The 12,420-nt window shown below is 35.3% G+C and overlaps 1 protein-coding gene across 2 annotated transcripts; it reads left to right on the top strand.

Annotated features, from left to right (window-relative positions):
* The first annotated feature begins 5,033 nt into the window (after positions 1-5,033).
* On the top strand, positions 5,034-11,955 carry LOC117914625. 2 transcript variants are annotated; one of them, XM_034830035.1, is made up of 4 exons: positions 5,034-5,592; positions 9,410-10,068; positions 10,629-10,819; positions 11,397-11,955. In XM_034830035.1, exons 1-4 carry the CDS (start codon positions 5,109-5,111, stop codon positions 11,770-11,772), a joined length of 1,710 nt encoding a protein of 569 aa, XP_034685926.1. In that variant the 5' UTR covers positions 5,034-5,108; the 3' UTR covers positions 11,773-11,955. The 2 variants fall into 2 exon arrangements, with proteins under 2 accessions (XP_034685926.1, XP_034685925.1); XM_034830034.1 differs by having other exon boundaries at positions 5,034-5,598.
* Positions 11,956-12,420: the final 465 nt, after the last annotated feature.

The raw sequence follows: 12,420 nt of genomic DNA, 5'->3' as shown, positions 1-12,420 counted from the left end.
TAACATGATCACCATGAAAAATAGGGTACTGTGTATTTATTACTATAAGTACAACCACTGAATCTACTCAAAATCAAATCAAACTAGAAAAAGAGATCATCTGAACCATTCAATGATTGATCTCCAAATCTACCCTAAATTGGTTCTTGGTTCTTTGGCCTTCATCAGCCTATCCTATTTCCAACATTCATTTGTAAAACAAAAAGAAATGTTTGAGATGGTACATTGGGTTCAAGGATTTGAAGAGAAAATTGAGTATTCCAACACAAACAATAATATTCATAATATTAGGGTTTTGCAAAACTCTAATTAAAATCCACAATTTCACATAAAAGAGGATTTGACAATTTTTTTCATATGAAATTGTATGACTTGAATTAAAATCTTCCTAAAAGTAACAAATTGAAGGGAAAAAAAGGTTCTATTTAAAAGAATTTCCCCAATAATTCTATAACCAGCTTCTAAAAGCATTTCGTATTATAATAAGGGAATGCTTCTTAGATATTAAAGTCCAATTATGAAGCCCATGGTTGCCTTTGTGACCCATGAATCTGCTTAAAAATTTAAAAGAAAATGAAATGCAAACATAAATATTGAAATGCCATTAGAATATATTGTACAAATAAAAAGGTTTTCAATATGTAAGAATTATCAAAGCTCAATGTATTTCAACTTGTAAATTTTTTATCTCCCAAATTCACATGAGATGGTAATTTGTGGGTCAGGACTTTTGCAACTTTGAATTGTATGAGTATGCTATACAATTCAAGCCAAAAAATTATTTACAAAGATAACAAAGATGTAGAAATAGTGATGCTTTCGTTATCCATGAAGGAGACCAAAATGAAGAATCAATATTTTCGAGCAAAAGCCAATCCTGAATTATGGTAAAAAGGAATGTAATTAAAAGAAATACATCAATGGTCTCCAAGCCTCGATAATGCCTCTGTCTACGTCTGTTATGTAGTCTGAAAACCATAGTACCATTTGACAAAAATTAAATAAAATAAGAGTCATCTCAAATTTAAAGACTCACAAATGTAATCTGACCCTAAAAACAGAACCCAGAAAAATGAAGATTAAATAAATCCAAAGTAACAGAGCTAACTCATCCTACTTGGCTTAAACCTTTCTAATTCGAATAGTTATAAACCAAAAACCATTTTTCAAAATATAAAACCAAAATTTTTTTTCCAGATAAATGCACAAAAACATACACAAATAAAACTAATTAGTATAAAACCATCTCAAAACACAATTACATATCATGGCTTCTTAAATAAATTCATGGGAAAAATTCTAACTCAATCTAATAAACATAAATCCATATCAATTTTCATCTTAAAAACCCTAAAACAACAAAAGAACACACTCTAACCGCCTATAATCATTCTTTAAAAGATGTAGAAACAACAAAATTAAAATCTAGTATGATTTTAACCCTAAAACAATTCCTCAACTGAATGCTTGCTATTTCAGAAGCATAAATTCCTCAACCAAAAAACTAAATTTATCAAAATAAACCCACTAATTTCAATAATGCCCACCCTAACATCCATAACAAACTTAAACCCAATACCACCAAGCATTAACATAGAAAAAGAAAAAAACAAAATCACATCAATCGTAGGTATTCCTAAGATTTCCAAAAAAAAAAAAATTAAGATCAACAATTTCTAAGAGATAATCAACCAAACCACAAACCTTCGAATTAACCAAACAAAAAACTAATAATAAAAAAAACACCTTCAATTTATTAATACAAAAACAAAATTTAAGATCAATGATTTCTGAGAGATAATCAATCATCCCACAAACCTCTAAATTAACCAAACAAATAACAAATAATAATAATAAAAAAAAACATCTTCAATCCATTATTGCAATTGGGTTTCTGTTTCAATATTAAAAATAAACAAATTTCTTACCTTCAAAATCTGAGAACATTTTCCAACAAAAAAAAACAAAAAAAAGGGTTTATGAGAAACAGTACAAAAGATCAGCAATTGAATCGAATCTCTGAAAGAAGCCCTTAATTGAGAGGAATTTATAGAGAAAGATGAAGTTTTGTACCGAAAGAAAGAGAGAATATGTAGATTTCATAGTCATGCTTCGACACACCCTCCTTTCTCAATGTGAAAAAAAAAAAATTAACACAAATAAACCACCATAAATATACCAACTTAAAAATATATCATGTGATGATGACGATGAACATAGAGATTTGGAGCTGGATCTTTAGACAAAGAGGTTAGGGTTTTCCCACGCTCTCAAATCTACAACATCGACTTGTGCGAATAAGGATTAGGGTTCGTTTCCCGATATTATAGGGATTTTGGGGATATATGAGAAAATCACAGGTAGGATTTCACGACATTTAGGTTATTTGGATTTAGAGGAAGATCATGGAGGGTTTATGGTTTCAAATTTGGGGGTCTTTGAGTGGTGAGGAAGTGAAGAGAGAGATGTTTAGGAAATTTATGTAATTATTTTTTTTAACCCTTCTGCCTGCTATTTCAACATGGATGCTAACATGGAGATTGAGTAAGGACAAAGTGGGTATCAAAAAGTCCACTCAGCACAAAGTGCACAAGAACCATATTATTTTTTATATTATTGGTTGAATATCATATTTGGGTTTTGAAATCCATATTATTTCTAAATGGACCTCCCAAAATACAAGTTTCCTTCTAAATTTCTAAAAAATAAATTTTATATATAATACTTTATTTTTAATTATTTTTCATATTTGTTTCATTAATTTTAAAAAAATTATAAAAAAAAAAATTGGAAACAACTTTAAATATATTCTTAAAAAAACACTTTATTTTCTATTTCCAAAAATAAAAAATATTTTCCATTTTTAATGGTCAAACTTGTATTTATTTTTTAAAAATCGTTTTTATAAAAAAAAAAATGATTTATCATGATTTTTTATATTTTTAAAAGTGATTTCTAAATTTATGATTTTTATAATTGTGTTGAAAGTTGAAACCAATAGGCACAAGAACAATTTAATCATATTGAAAAAATTGCCATTCTCAAGTTGACTCACAAAAACTGGTCTGCGACATCCCAGCCCAATCCAAAGGAAATGAAGCCCAACAAGACGATCCATGATTGGGGTTGGGCTGGCTCATGCATGGCGTACATGTGTTCCTTCGCCTCTAAATTGTGATGCATTACAATATTACAGAATCCATCGTCCTTATAGCCAAAATACAGGTGTGACATGCAGTGCCACGTATTTGTACACGTGTCAATCGACTCTACTATCCATCTGTCTTGGATTGGGGTATATATTATGTATCAGCTTCACCTTCTTCGTCGTCTTCTTCTTCACGGAAAGCTGCCATCATTTGTATGTTCTCCTCTCGTACTTTTGGTGAAATGTCCAGTGTCGTTCCTGCAATTTCATCCACCCTCGTGAAGAAATACTCGATCTCCATCCCAAGAGCTTCGTCATTCTCACTCAGAAAAATGACCCACACTCATCGCACCTCCAACTCCGTATTCTCTCAGCCTCAGCTGCTACTCCGTGATCCCTCTGATCCACCTGCGAGACCACCTCCTGAGTTCCCCTCCGTCCCCAGCTATGAGCCGGATGTACCACCGGAGATGCCTGGGCCTCCAACTGCACCGGAGCTTCAACCTATTCCGCCGGACTTGCCCGCCGATCCTCCACCAAACTCTCCAGGGCCAAACCCGGGCCCCGACATGCCGCGGCCGCCGATTCCCTCTCCTCCCGGACCGGAAGTGCCCCTGCCAGTACCGCCGATTCCACCACCCGACATTTTGCCGCCACAACCGCCGGAGATTTTACCTCCGAAGCCACCAGAATTTTGGCCGACGGACCCACCAGAAATCGAGCCGCCTGAACTACCGGAACTGCCGGAGATTAAGCCGCCTAATGGTCCATTTTTTTTCTGAGAAGTTTTCATGTAAATCGGCAAATATGTGCGGATCAGGAAATAAATATAAGTAGCTATTTTATTTTGACGTTTTCAGCCTCAACTCTCAAATATGAAATTGATATAATAATAAAATAAGTGATAATATATCAAATTTAAAAACATATTTAATATTAATTTTAAAATATTGAAACAAAGGTAGGATGACACAAAATTGAAACAAAATTGTTAAATTTTAAAATATTTGTGTTTAAAAACATATTATAGCATTATAACAACACTATGTGTAATAAAAAAATCTAAATATCAAATTAAAAGTAATTAATTATTTTTTATTATTTAATAAACAAGCCTACATGGATTTGTGTTCACGAGAGGAAGTGCAGACAACACAACACCCCTTTAATAAGCATCCTGTCTAGAAGCAGGTGCTCGTCGCGTCCAACTTTTTCTAGGTTTTCAACTGTCACATGGATTCTCTCCCTCCTAACCTTAAAGCAAAATCAACCTATGGTATCTGCAAAAATGGGACTGAAAGTCCGTTACAAGCATAATTAATATCACAAGCTTCGTAGAAAGGAAACAAAAACGACCTACCAATCCGATAAAAACTTATGAGGAACTTCCCACAACTCTTTGATTTCACGGACGTCAAACTCCCATCCTCCATACGCTTTCATGAACCCAAATTCCCATCCCCTGTTGTAACTCCGTCACCTACTACTTCGAGATGAGCTACTGTACCCATGATCTTTACCGTAGATTGATTGGATCAACCTAGAAAAGCAAATGAATAGTAAAGAAACATGCAATTTCTTTTCTGCCTTAAGAAGAACAGATCCCAACCATCAATTTTGGATACAAATATTTAATTTGACCTTTATTCCGGTGTAAAGACGCATGCTGTAATGACGCCATGTGTCAACAATCTATAGCTATCTTTAGTCTTTGATTTAATTTTTTTTTTATAAAAAAAACGGGTAATTTCGGTAACAGTGGACCACCAACCGACAATGGTATCATTACCCTCCTTCAATCACACGAAAATCTTTCTTTATTAAAGAAAAAGAAAATAAAGATTGCACCTCACATCTTCACGCGCTAACTTCAAAGTTTAAATTCACCGCCACCTTCCGCTTAAAGACCACCTCTAGGCCTGCTCCTTCACTCACTCCACGGCAATTAAACCCTTTCTAAATGGCTTCGCATCTGGGTGCATCGCTACGCGCTACCGCACGCTCTGCGGTTCCTGTTTCTCACCGACACAAACACCGAGTTGCTGTTACAGTTCTGGTGAGAAGAAGTGGAGGCAGGGGAGCGTCGAGGATTAGGGTTTCGGATGGCGGGGACTCGTACCTCGACATGTGGAAGAAGGCGGTGGACCAGGAGAGGAAGGGCATGGAGTTCCAGAGGATTGCAGGCAACTCCGGTGGAGAGGACGATGGGGAGAGTGCAGAGGCATTGGAGAGGAAGAGCGACGAGTTCATGAAGATTCTGGAGGTTTCTAAGGAGGAGAGGGACAAGGTGCAGAGAATTCAGGTCATTGACCGAGCTGCCGCAGCGATCGCGGCGGCGAGGGCCATTCTTCAGGAGAGTAAGTCGGGAGAGGAGGAGTTGGGATATTCTAGAGTTGAGGGTTCGGGGAGTGAGAGTGGTGGAGGAACGGGGGTTCAGCAGGGAGGTAATGGTATGTTCTTATTCTCTGTGTTGTGGTGTTGATTTTTGTTATTGGGTTTTGAATGACTCTGAGAGTGTCATGCATTGCATCCCTCTGGATTTGAAATTGGGGTTGTTAAAGCCAGAGATAATTGTTTTTCTTTAGGTTATGTTTGGTTATTGGAAAAAGTGAGAAAAGAAAAAAAAAATGCTAATAAAAGAAAAAAATTAAAATAACATATAAAAATAATTTTAGTAACTTCAAATCTATTTTTATTTTTCTTTCTCTTTCCCTTGCTTTTTTCATCATATTTTAACCAAACATAATCTTTAAGTTCTTAATTTTTAGTTGCTATTTGGATTAATTCTATTTATTACTGCTTCTGGAAATAATATGAAAATGATGGCTCTGCTTTGAATGAGCATTGTTCTTGTTAATTTTATTTCTTAGAGCAATGACATACTAATAATGTTGAGAGTAGGATGATATACATTGTATGGCTGTATAGATTTTTGGATTACTGATGTGGCACAACTAGCAGCAAGGGAAGTATCCATCTTTAGGGGGAGTTTGAACATGGTGGAAACTGTATCAGTCCATCTAGGTTTACACGGTAGTTGAAGCCTTGAAGGTGAAGGTCCATCAATTACAAAGTAGGAAAGATTCTTTTTCTTAAATAGATGTCTTCTGGGTGGTGAATTTTACCTTTATATGCTGTGGAAGCAGAATGGCCAATTTAATTCTCATGGGACTACCGAATTGTTCAATATGAATATCTTAGAGATATGTGCATTTAGGAACTTTTAGTTTCATCTTTTAGCTTAAATACTTTTTGTAATCGCTGATACCTTATTTGACTGCTGGAACTTTCTGCTTCTAATCTGCAACCCAAAATAGCCAGATTTGTCAAGATAAACTGTTATGTGCAGGCTTGGTTCTTCATCTTCAGTTTTGTTCTTGTTGGGTCAGAGTTTATGTTTGCTTTAGCTGGCTGTATTTTTGGTCTCAATCATATATATATATTTTTGATAAGTAAGTGCAAATTGTATTAAAACGCCAAAAAAATGGGTGCACCAATGTACACATGGTGTATACAACGGCCACCTAATAGTGCCAAAAAGGATAGGGAAAACAAAAATACTCCCTCCCTCACTCTGTCCCCAACCAATCAATAACATCAACTAAGGACATGGAAGTATGTTCTATAAACATGTTTGTCCAAGATAACAAACTGCACAAAAACAAAAACTTCAACCTTTGAACAGAAAGCTTCATATTCTCAAAAGATCTTCTATTTCTCTCATTTCAAATTGTCCAAAAGAGGCACAAACGCGCTGCACTCCACACTTTCTTTCTCTTGCTTCCAATGAACGAGCCCTGCCACCCTAAAAGGGTTTCTCTAATGGAAGCTTGAATGACCCAACACACCCTAAACAAAGAGAACAAGAGCTCCCGCAACAGCCTTGCCTTCCCACAATGCAAGAGTATATGGTCAATTGACTCCTCATGAGCATAACAAAGGGAGCATCTATTGGCTAAAGACCACCCTCTCCTTTGCAATTGGTCTCAAGCATATTACAAAAATCTGTTGCAGAAAAATTAATTCTAAGATAAATTCAGTTTATTTGTTGTTTCTTCCCAGCCATGCATCTCAGATTCTACCCTCCAAAAAGGTTGCTGTAGCTAAAAAATATGTAGATCCCTGGAAAAATGGATAGTAGCAAAGAAGATCAAATCTTTGTTTTTATTGTTGTTCTTTTTAATTAATTTTTACGTCATGATTTTTGCATAGAAAGATTAGTAGTTCCCTTGTTTTACTTTTCTATGGCAAAGTCAATCTTGAATCTAAAAATGCTCTATACCATGGAATGAGTTGGCATTTCCAATTTCTTTTGAAATTGGGATCTCATTGGTATGAAGTAATGTACAACTTGGTTTCTTAAGTCACAGTTTAGGTTCACCTAATATCATACTTGGAAATTCTACACTCTAAAATACTCCTAATCTACCCAAATATGTAGTGGGTGCAAATTGGATAGGTTGGCTCGACCCAATTCGATTTTCGGATGGGCTTGGGTAATTTTTTTTAATGTGCGGGTTGGGTTTGGGTTAAGCTTTTTCAATCCAAACTCAATTTAGTTGGACTTGGGAAAAAGTTTGAACAACCCGAATCTAACTTGAACCCGATTTAATATTTTTATAATATTTATAATTTATATTATCTTATATAATAATATTCATTTTTTTATTTTCTTTTTAGATTTTTTAAGGAAAAATATTGAACTATAATTATAACATATATATATATATATATATTATTTTTCTATAAAGATATATAAATTGATTTTTACTTTTTTGTTGTTATCTTGAAATTTTGTCTCATTTACTATTTAAATTTTGGTATATAAAAAAGTGTTTTAAAAACATTATGGGTGGATTTTGAATTATACAACCTGAGCAATCCAAGTCTAATCTAAAAAGCTCTCAACTTAACCAAGTTTAGAAAAATGAGGTTGGGTTGGGTTTGGGATTGGGTTGTGTACCTCGGGTTGAAAGTTGGGTTGAATTGGACTTAAATTGATTGTTTCTTAATTTGGATTAAGCTTGTGTTAGCCAGCAACTGGGCCCAACCTGCCCAGTTGCAGCCTTGCCTAAAAGAGATAGTATGTTCTTTAATTCTTAAGAACCATGTTATCAAAGGGCAAAGCAAGTGAAACACTAAGCAAATTTCTTTTCTTTTTTTTTTTTAAAAAAAAACTCCTGGTCTTCTGTAAATTAAATCAAGTTTTTGGCAAATCTAGCTGGGATTATGAGCTTATCCATATGCTTATGTACCTCTTAAATAGATACTACTGAAAAATACATTGAATTCTAGTTAAATTAGATTATTAATACTGTGTATGTTCCTAGTTAGATTAGACTATTAGTGCTGTGTGTTTTCTGATCCTCTCTCTCTTGATAAAGTGAAATATTGATCTCTAAAATTATTTTTCAGTATATGGCTCATTTAGTACGTCTCATTTCAGCTTTTACCGATGTATAGATTGTAGAGTTCAAGTGGCAAAATGTGAAGTGTGTAAAGCACTATTATAATCTTGCATAAGAAAATATCTTTGGTCTAATATCGTGAAATGAATTTATTGTATGATCTTACAACTGAAAAAAAATTTCATTCGCTTGAAGCTATTGAAATTTCTTGGTTTTAAATCCAAGAGTGCAAATTGATATGTGAAACTTTATTTTATTTATTTTATTTTATTTTTATTTAAAATATTGGAAACAAATCAGTATGTAACATTAGTAAGGAAAATTTTTTGATTTTCATATTTTGAATGCTCTAGTCTGTTATTTTTGTGGGGTTAGCTTCCTGTAATTTGGAAAAAAATTTCCCATTCATTTTAGAACCAAGTGTCACCTGTATAAAGGATATTTCTTCATATTACCCTCCCTAAAATATTTTTGGCATTTTCTTGTGGCTTTGACTAATTTGCTTCTTAACTTGGAATTTATTATCTAACATCATAAAAGTTGGATCCTGAATGTCTTTGTTATTTGGGTTATTGATTGCTGATCTAGTTTCAAAATTGAGATCTTATTTAGTGATGCAATATTTTGAGTGTTTGCAATCTCTTCTTTAAGAATGGAAATTCCTGTGTTAGTAAATAAGATGCGAGTCATAGCCAGTTTAGTAATTTAGGTGGCCTATAATCCATAGGCATCATGCCTTCCTTTTTATATTTCAGCGTGGGCTAACTATTTTTTAGGTGATTTCGGTCTAATATTATTATTAGTTCAGCCATGCATGATGTTTTTCAGAACTCTGTAATCTTTATTGTGCCAGGAACACAGAACGGGGTCTTGTTTGTGCCTCAGTCTCAAACATCTGTGAATTCAACACCAGGTCCAGATTTTTGGTCTTGGACACCTCCTATGGATAGTGAGGGAAAATCCGATGATGCCGGTAACTTGCAGACAGCAAGAACATCTTCTCCGTATCTTACTCCAGCCAAATCATTGATGGAGAAAGAGCAATCTGTAGATTTTCTCCCAATTCCATTTGAGAGCCGGTTTTCTGAAAGCAGCCACAATCCTCTTCTTCCACCACTTCAATCATTGACAGAGGTTGGCAAAGTGGATGTTTCTAGTTCCAGTCTAGAGATACCTTCCTTAAAAAGGGAAGATGAACTTGGCGTTCTATTTTTAGGACATGCAGCAGAAGCTGTTCATGCTCTTGATGAGGTGGATGGAGCATTGTCCCATGGAGTAAGTCCTGATGGATCAAGGTGGTGGCGGGAGACAGGGATTGAACAAAGACCTGATGGTGTGGTTTGCAGGTGGACGCTGATCAGGGGTGTCAGTGCTGATCATGTTGTTGAGTGGGAAGATAAGTTTTGGGAGGCTGCTGACAAGTTTCAATATAAGGAACTTGGCTCAGAGAAATCAGGGCGTGATGCAACAGGAAATGTATGGCGTGAATATTGGAAAGAATCAATGTGGCAGGTCAGTGAGAATTGTACATTTGAACTTTACTTATTCTCATGTTCCTTTCCTTTTGGTTGTACAATAAGGAAAGCCAAACCCAAGTTGGATGTGTCTATTCATTGGCTACTAGATGATCGTACTTTAACTTAAAATTGTAGCTAAGCTTGGTTTAGCATACGAACATCAGAGAGAACCATGCTTTAAAACAAAAGTCAAGGAGAACATCCCAAGGGGCAGCATCAGGACAATGGATCTTTGTCTTTGAGTGTCCTGCTTCCATTTGTGATTGTGGGGGTATTCAAAAGGCACAAAACTCACAACTTGAGGCTTGCCATATAAGAAGAGAAAAAAACCTTTTTGACATGTTTCCATACAAATGATTTCCATTTGACAAGCATTATAGCCACTTCCTTGAATGTGGTTAGTCGACTTCTTTGCAACTTTTAGAATTCCAATATAGGATGTGAGTTCTTTTACTTTTAGATAAATTATAATACTATGATGTTTTGCTTGTAGATTTGCTTATTGGCTCTGGCATATTATAGAATAAACTGAACTATAGGCTTCAATTTGTGCAGGATTGTGGGCTTATGCACATGGAGAAAACTGCTGACAAGTGGGGAAAGAATGGAAAAGGTGATGAATGGCATGAGAAATGGTGGGAACAATATGATGCCTCTGGCAAAGCAGATAAATGGGCCCACAAATGGTGCAGCATTGATCCAAACACACAACTTGAGGCTGGTCATGCTCATGTTTGGCATGAAAGGTACCCATATATTACCTTGCATTCAAACCACATTAAAGTTGGAGTTCTCAGCATTGATTCTTTGCATCTGGTTATAGTGTATTCTAAACAGGCCATAACTTATGTCTTCCATAAGATGATATACATACATATATATATATATATATATATATTTTTTTTTTTTTTTTCTGACAAGAAGTGTATGTTATCATAATGAAACTTGCTATCTATTTATTGTCTCTGAATGGATACTGATCTTTCTTTTTAATGCTATAGTTAACATGGAAAAGAAATCTGTTCTTCAGTTTTAAATGCTTATAATAAATATTGAGATTGATTTTCTACTATATAAGGGTGAGAACCACAAAATCATGGGTATGCAGACCATGCCGGAAGCTTTGCTTCATCATCATAATAAATTGTCAATCAGAGAGTTCACTATAATTGCAGTAATTCAAAAATTCTAACCAACATAGGACAACCTTCCAAGAAATTGCAACACCTTCAGAGATGGGTCACTCAAACTTGCTAGATTCTCCTGTTGGTTGCATGTTATGTTTTTTATCGCTTTTAACATGTTCCCAATGTATTTTGGCAGATGGGGTGAGAGGTATGATGGGCATGGTGGCAGCATGAAGTACACTGATAAATGGGCTGAGCGTTGTGAAGGTGATGCTTGGACTAAATGGGGTGATAAATGGGATGAGAACTTTGATCCAAACAGCCATGGCGTCAAGCAGGGGGAGACGTGGTGGGAAGGGAAGCACGGAGAGCGGTGGAATCGCACATGGGGTGAGGGCCATAATGGTTCTGGATGGGTGCACAAGTACGGGAAGAGCAGCAGCGGGGAGCACTGGGATACACATGAGGAGCAAGACACTTGGTACGAGAGATTTCCACACTACGGTTTCTATCACTGCTTTGAGAACTCAGTCCAGCTCCGGGAAGTTCAGACTCCACCCCAGTTGTCGTGAAACATTCCTTCATCAGCACAAAGGAAGAGGCCATATACAGTATAATTTTGTTCAGTTGTAAGCAAAGGAAGCCAGAATTTTACCTTAGCCACGATATCTATTTTCCCATAAATGAGGGGTTGCACACCTCTTACTGAAAGTTACAGTGACATGAAATCCATATAGTTCCTATTTCACTCTCAAGCTTATCCTCGGGCAATTACTAGGGATGACAAACTTAAAATGAGCTTGTTAAGCAGGGGTGGCAAAAAAAAAACAGAAAAGAAAAAAAAGGATAAGATGATGAATTCAAAATAATGGAATCCAATTTCCAACCAAGCCAATTCACATGATCATGTTATGTTTTAAATTGAATTATTACGAATATTATTACTACTTTAAATTAAGCTAACAATTTTATTTCTCAAATTTTTTAAGAACAAAGTTTTGGAAATTCTTTCCAAAATTCTTTCCATGAAAAAACAAGTAGGTGCATTGATTTGCAAGTGGGATTCAAAATGATCTTTTCTCCAATTGTTCGATTTACATCAATTCTAGTAATCTTGACTATGTGTGCTAGACTAGAAATTTGTGCTACTATCACTTAGAAGAAAAGCTATTGGAAACAAGTGGGTCTATAAGATCAAATGTGATAGCAATGACCAAGTG

The sequence above is a fragment of the Vitis riparia genome, chromosome 5 (genome assembly GCF_004353265.1).
Source record: "Vitis riparia cultivar Riparia Gloire de Montpellier isolate 1030 chromosome 5, EGFV_Vit.rip_1.0, whole genome shotgun sequence".
Classification (NCBI taxonomy): domain Eukaryota; kingdom Viridiplantae; phylum Streptophyta; class Magnoliopsida; order Vitales; family Vitaceae; genus Vitis; species Vitis riparia.
This window is presented reverse-complemented; position numbering and strand designations above follow the sequence as displayed.

Bases quoted from the DNA above. Each gene is read 5' to 3' on its own strand.
- LOC117914625 (XM_034830034.1), top strand. From the start codon at position 5,109: ATGGCTTCGCATCTGGGTGCATCGCTACGCGCTACCGCACGCTCTGCG. The intron at 10,069-10,628 runs GTCAGTGAGAAT...CAATTTGTGCAG, and splicing joins GGAAAGAATCAATGTGGCAG to GATTGTGGGCTTATGCACAT. The intron at 10,820-11,396 runs GTACCCATATAT...GTATTTTGGCAG, and splicing joins GCTCATGTTTGGCATGAAAG to ATGGGGTGAGAGGTATGATG.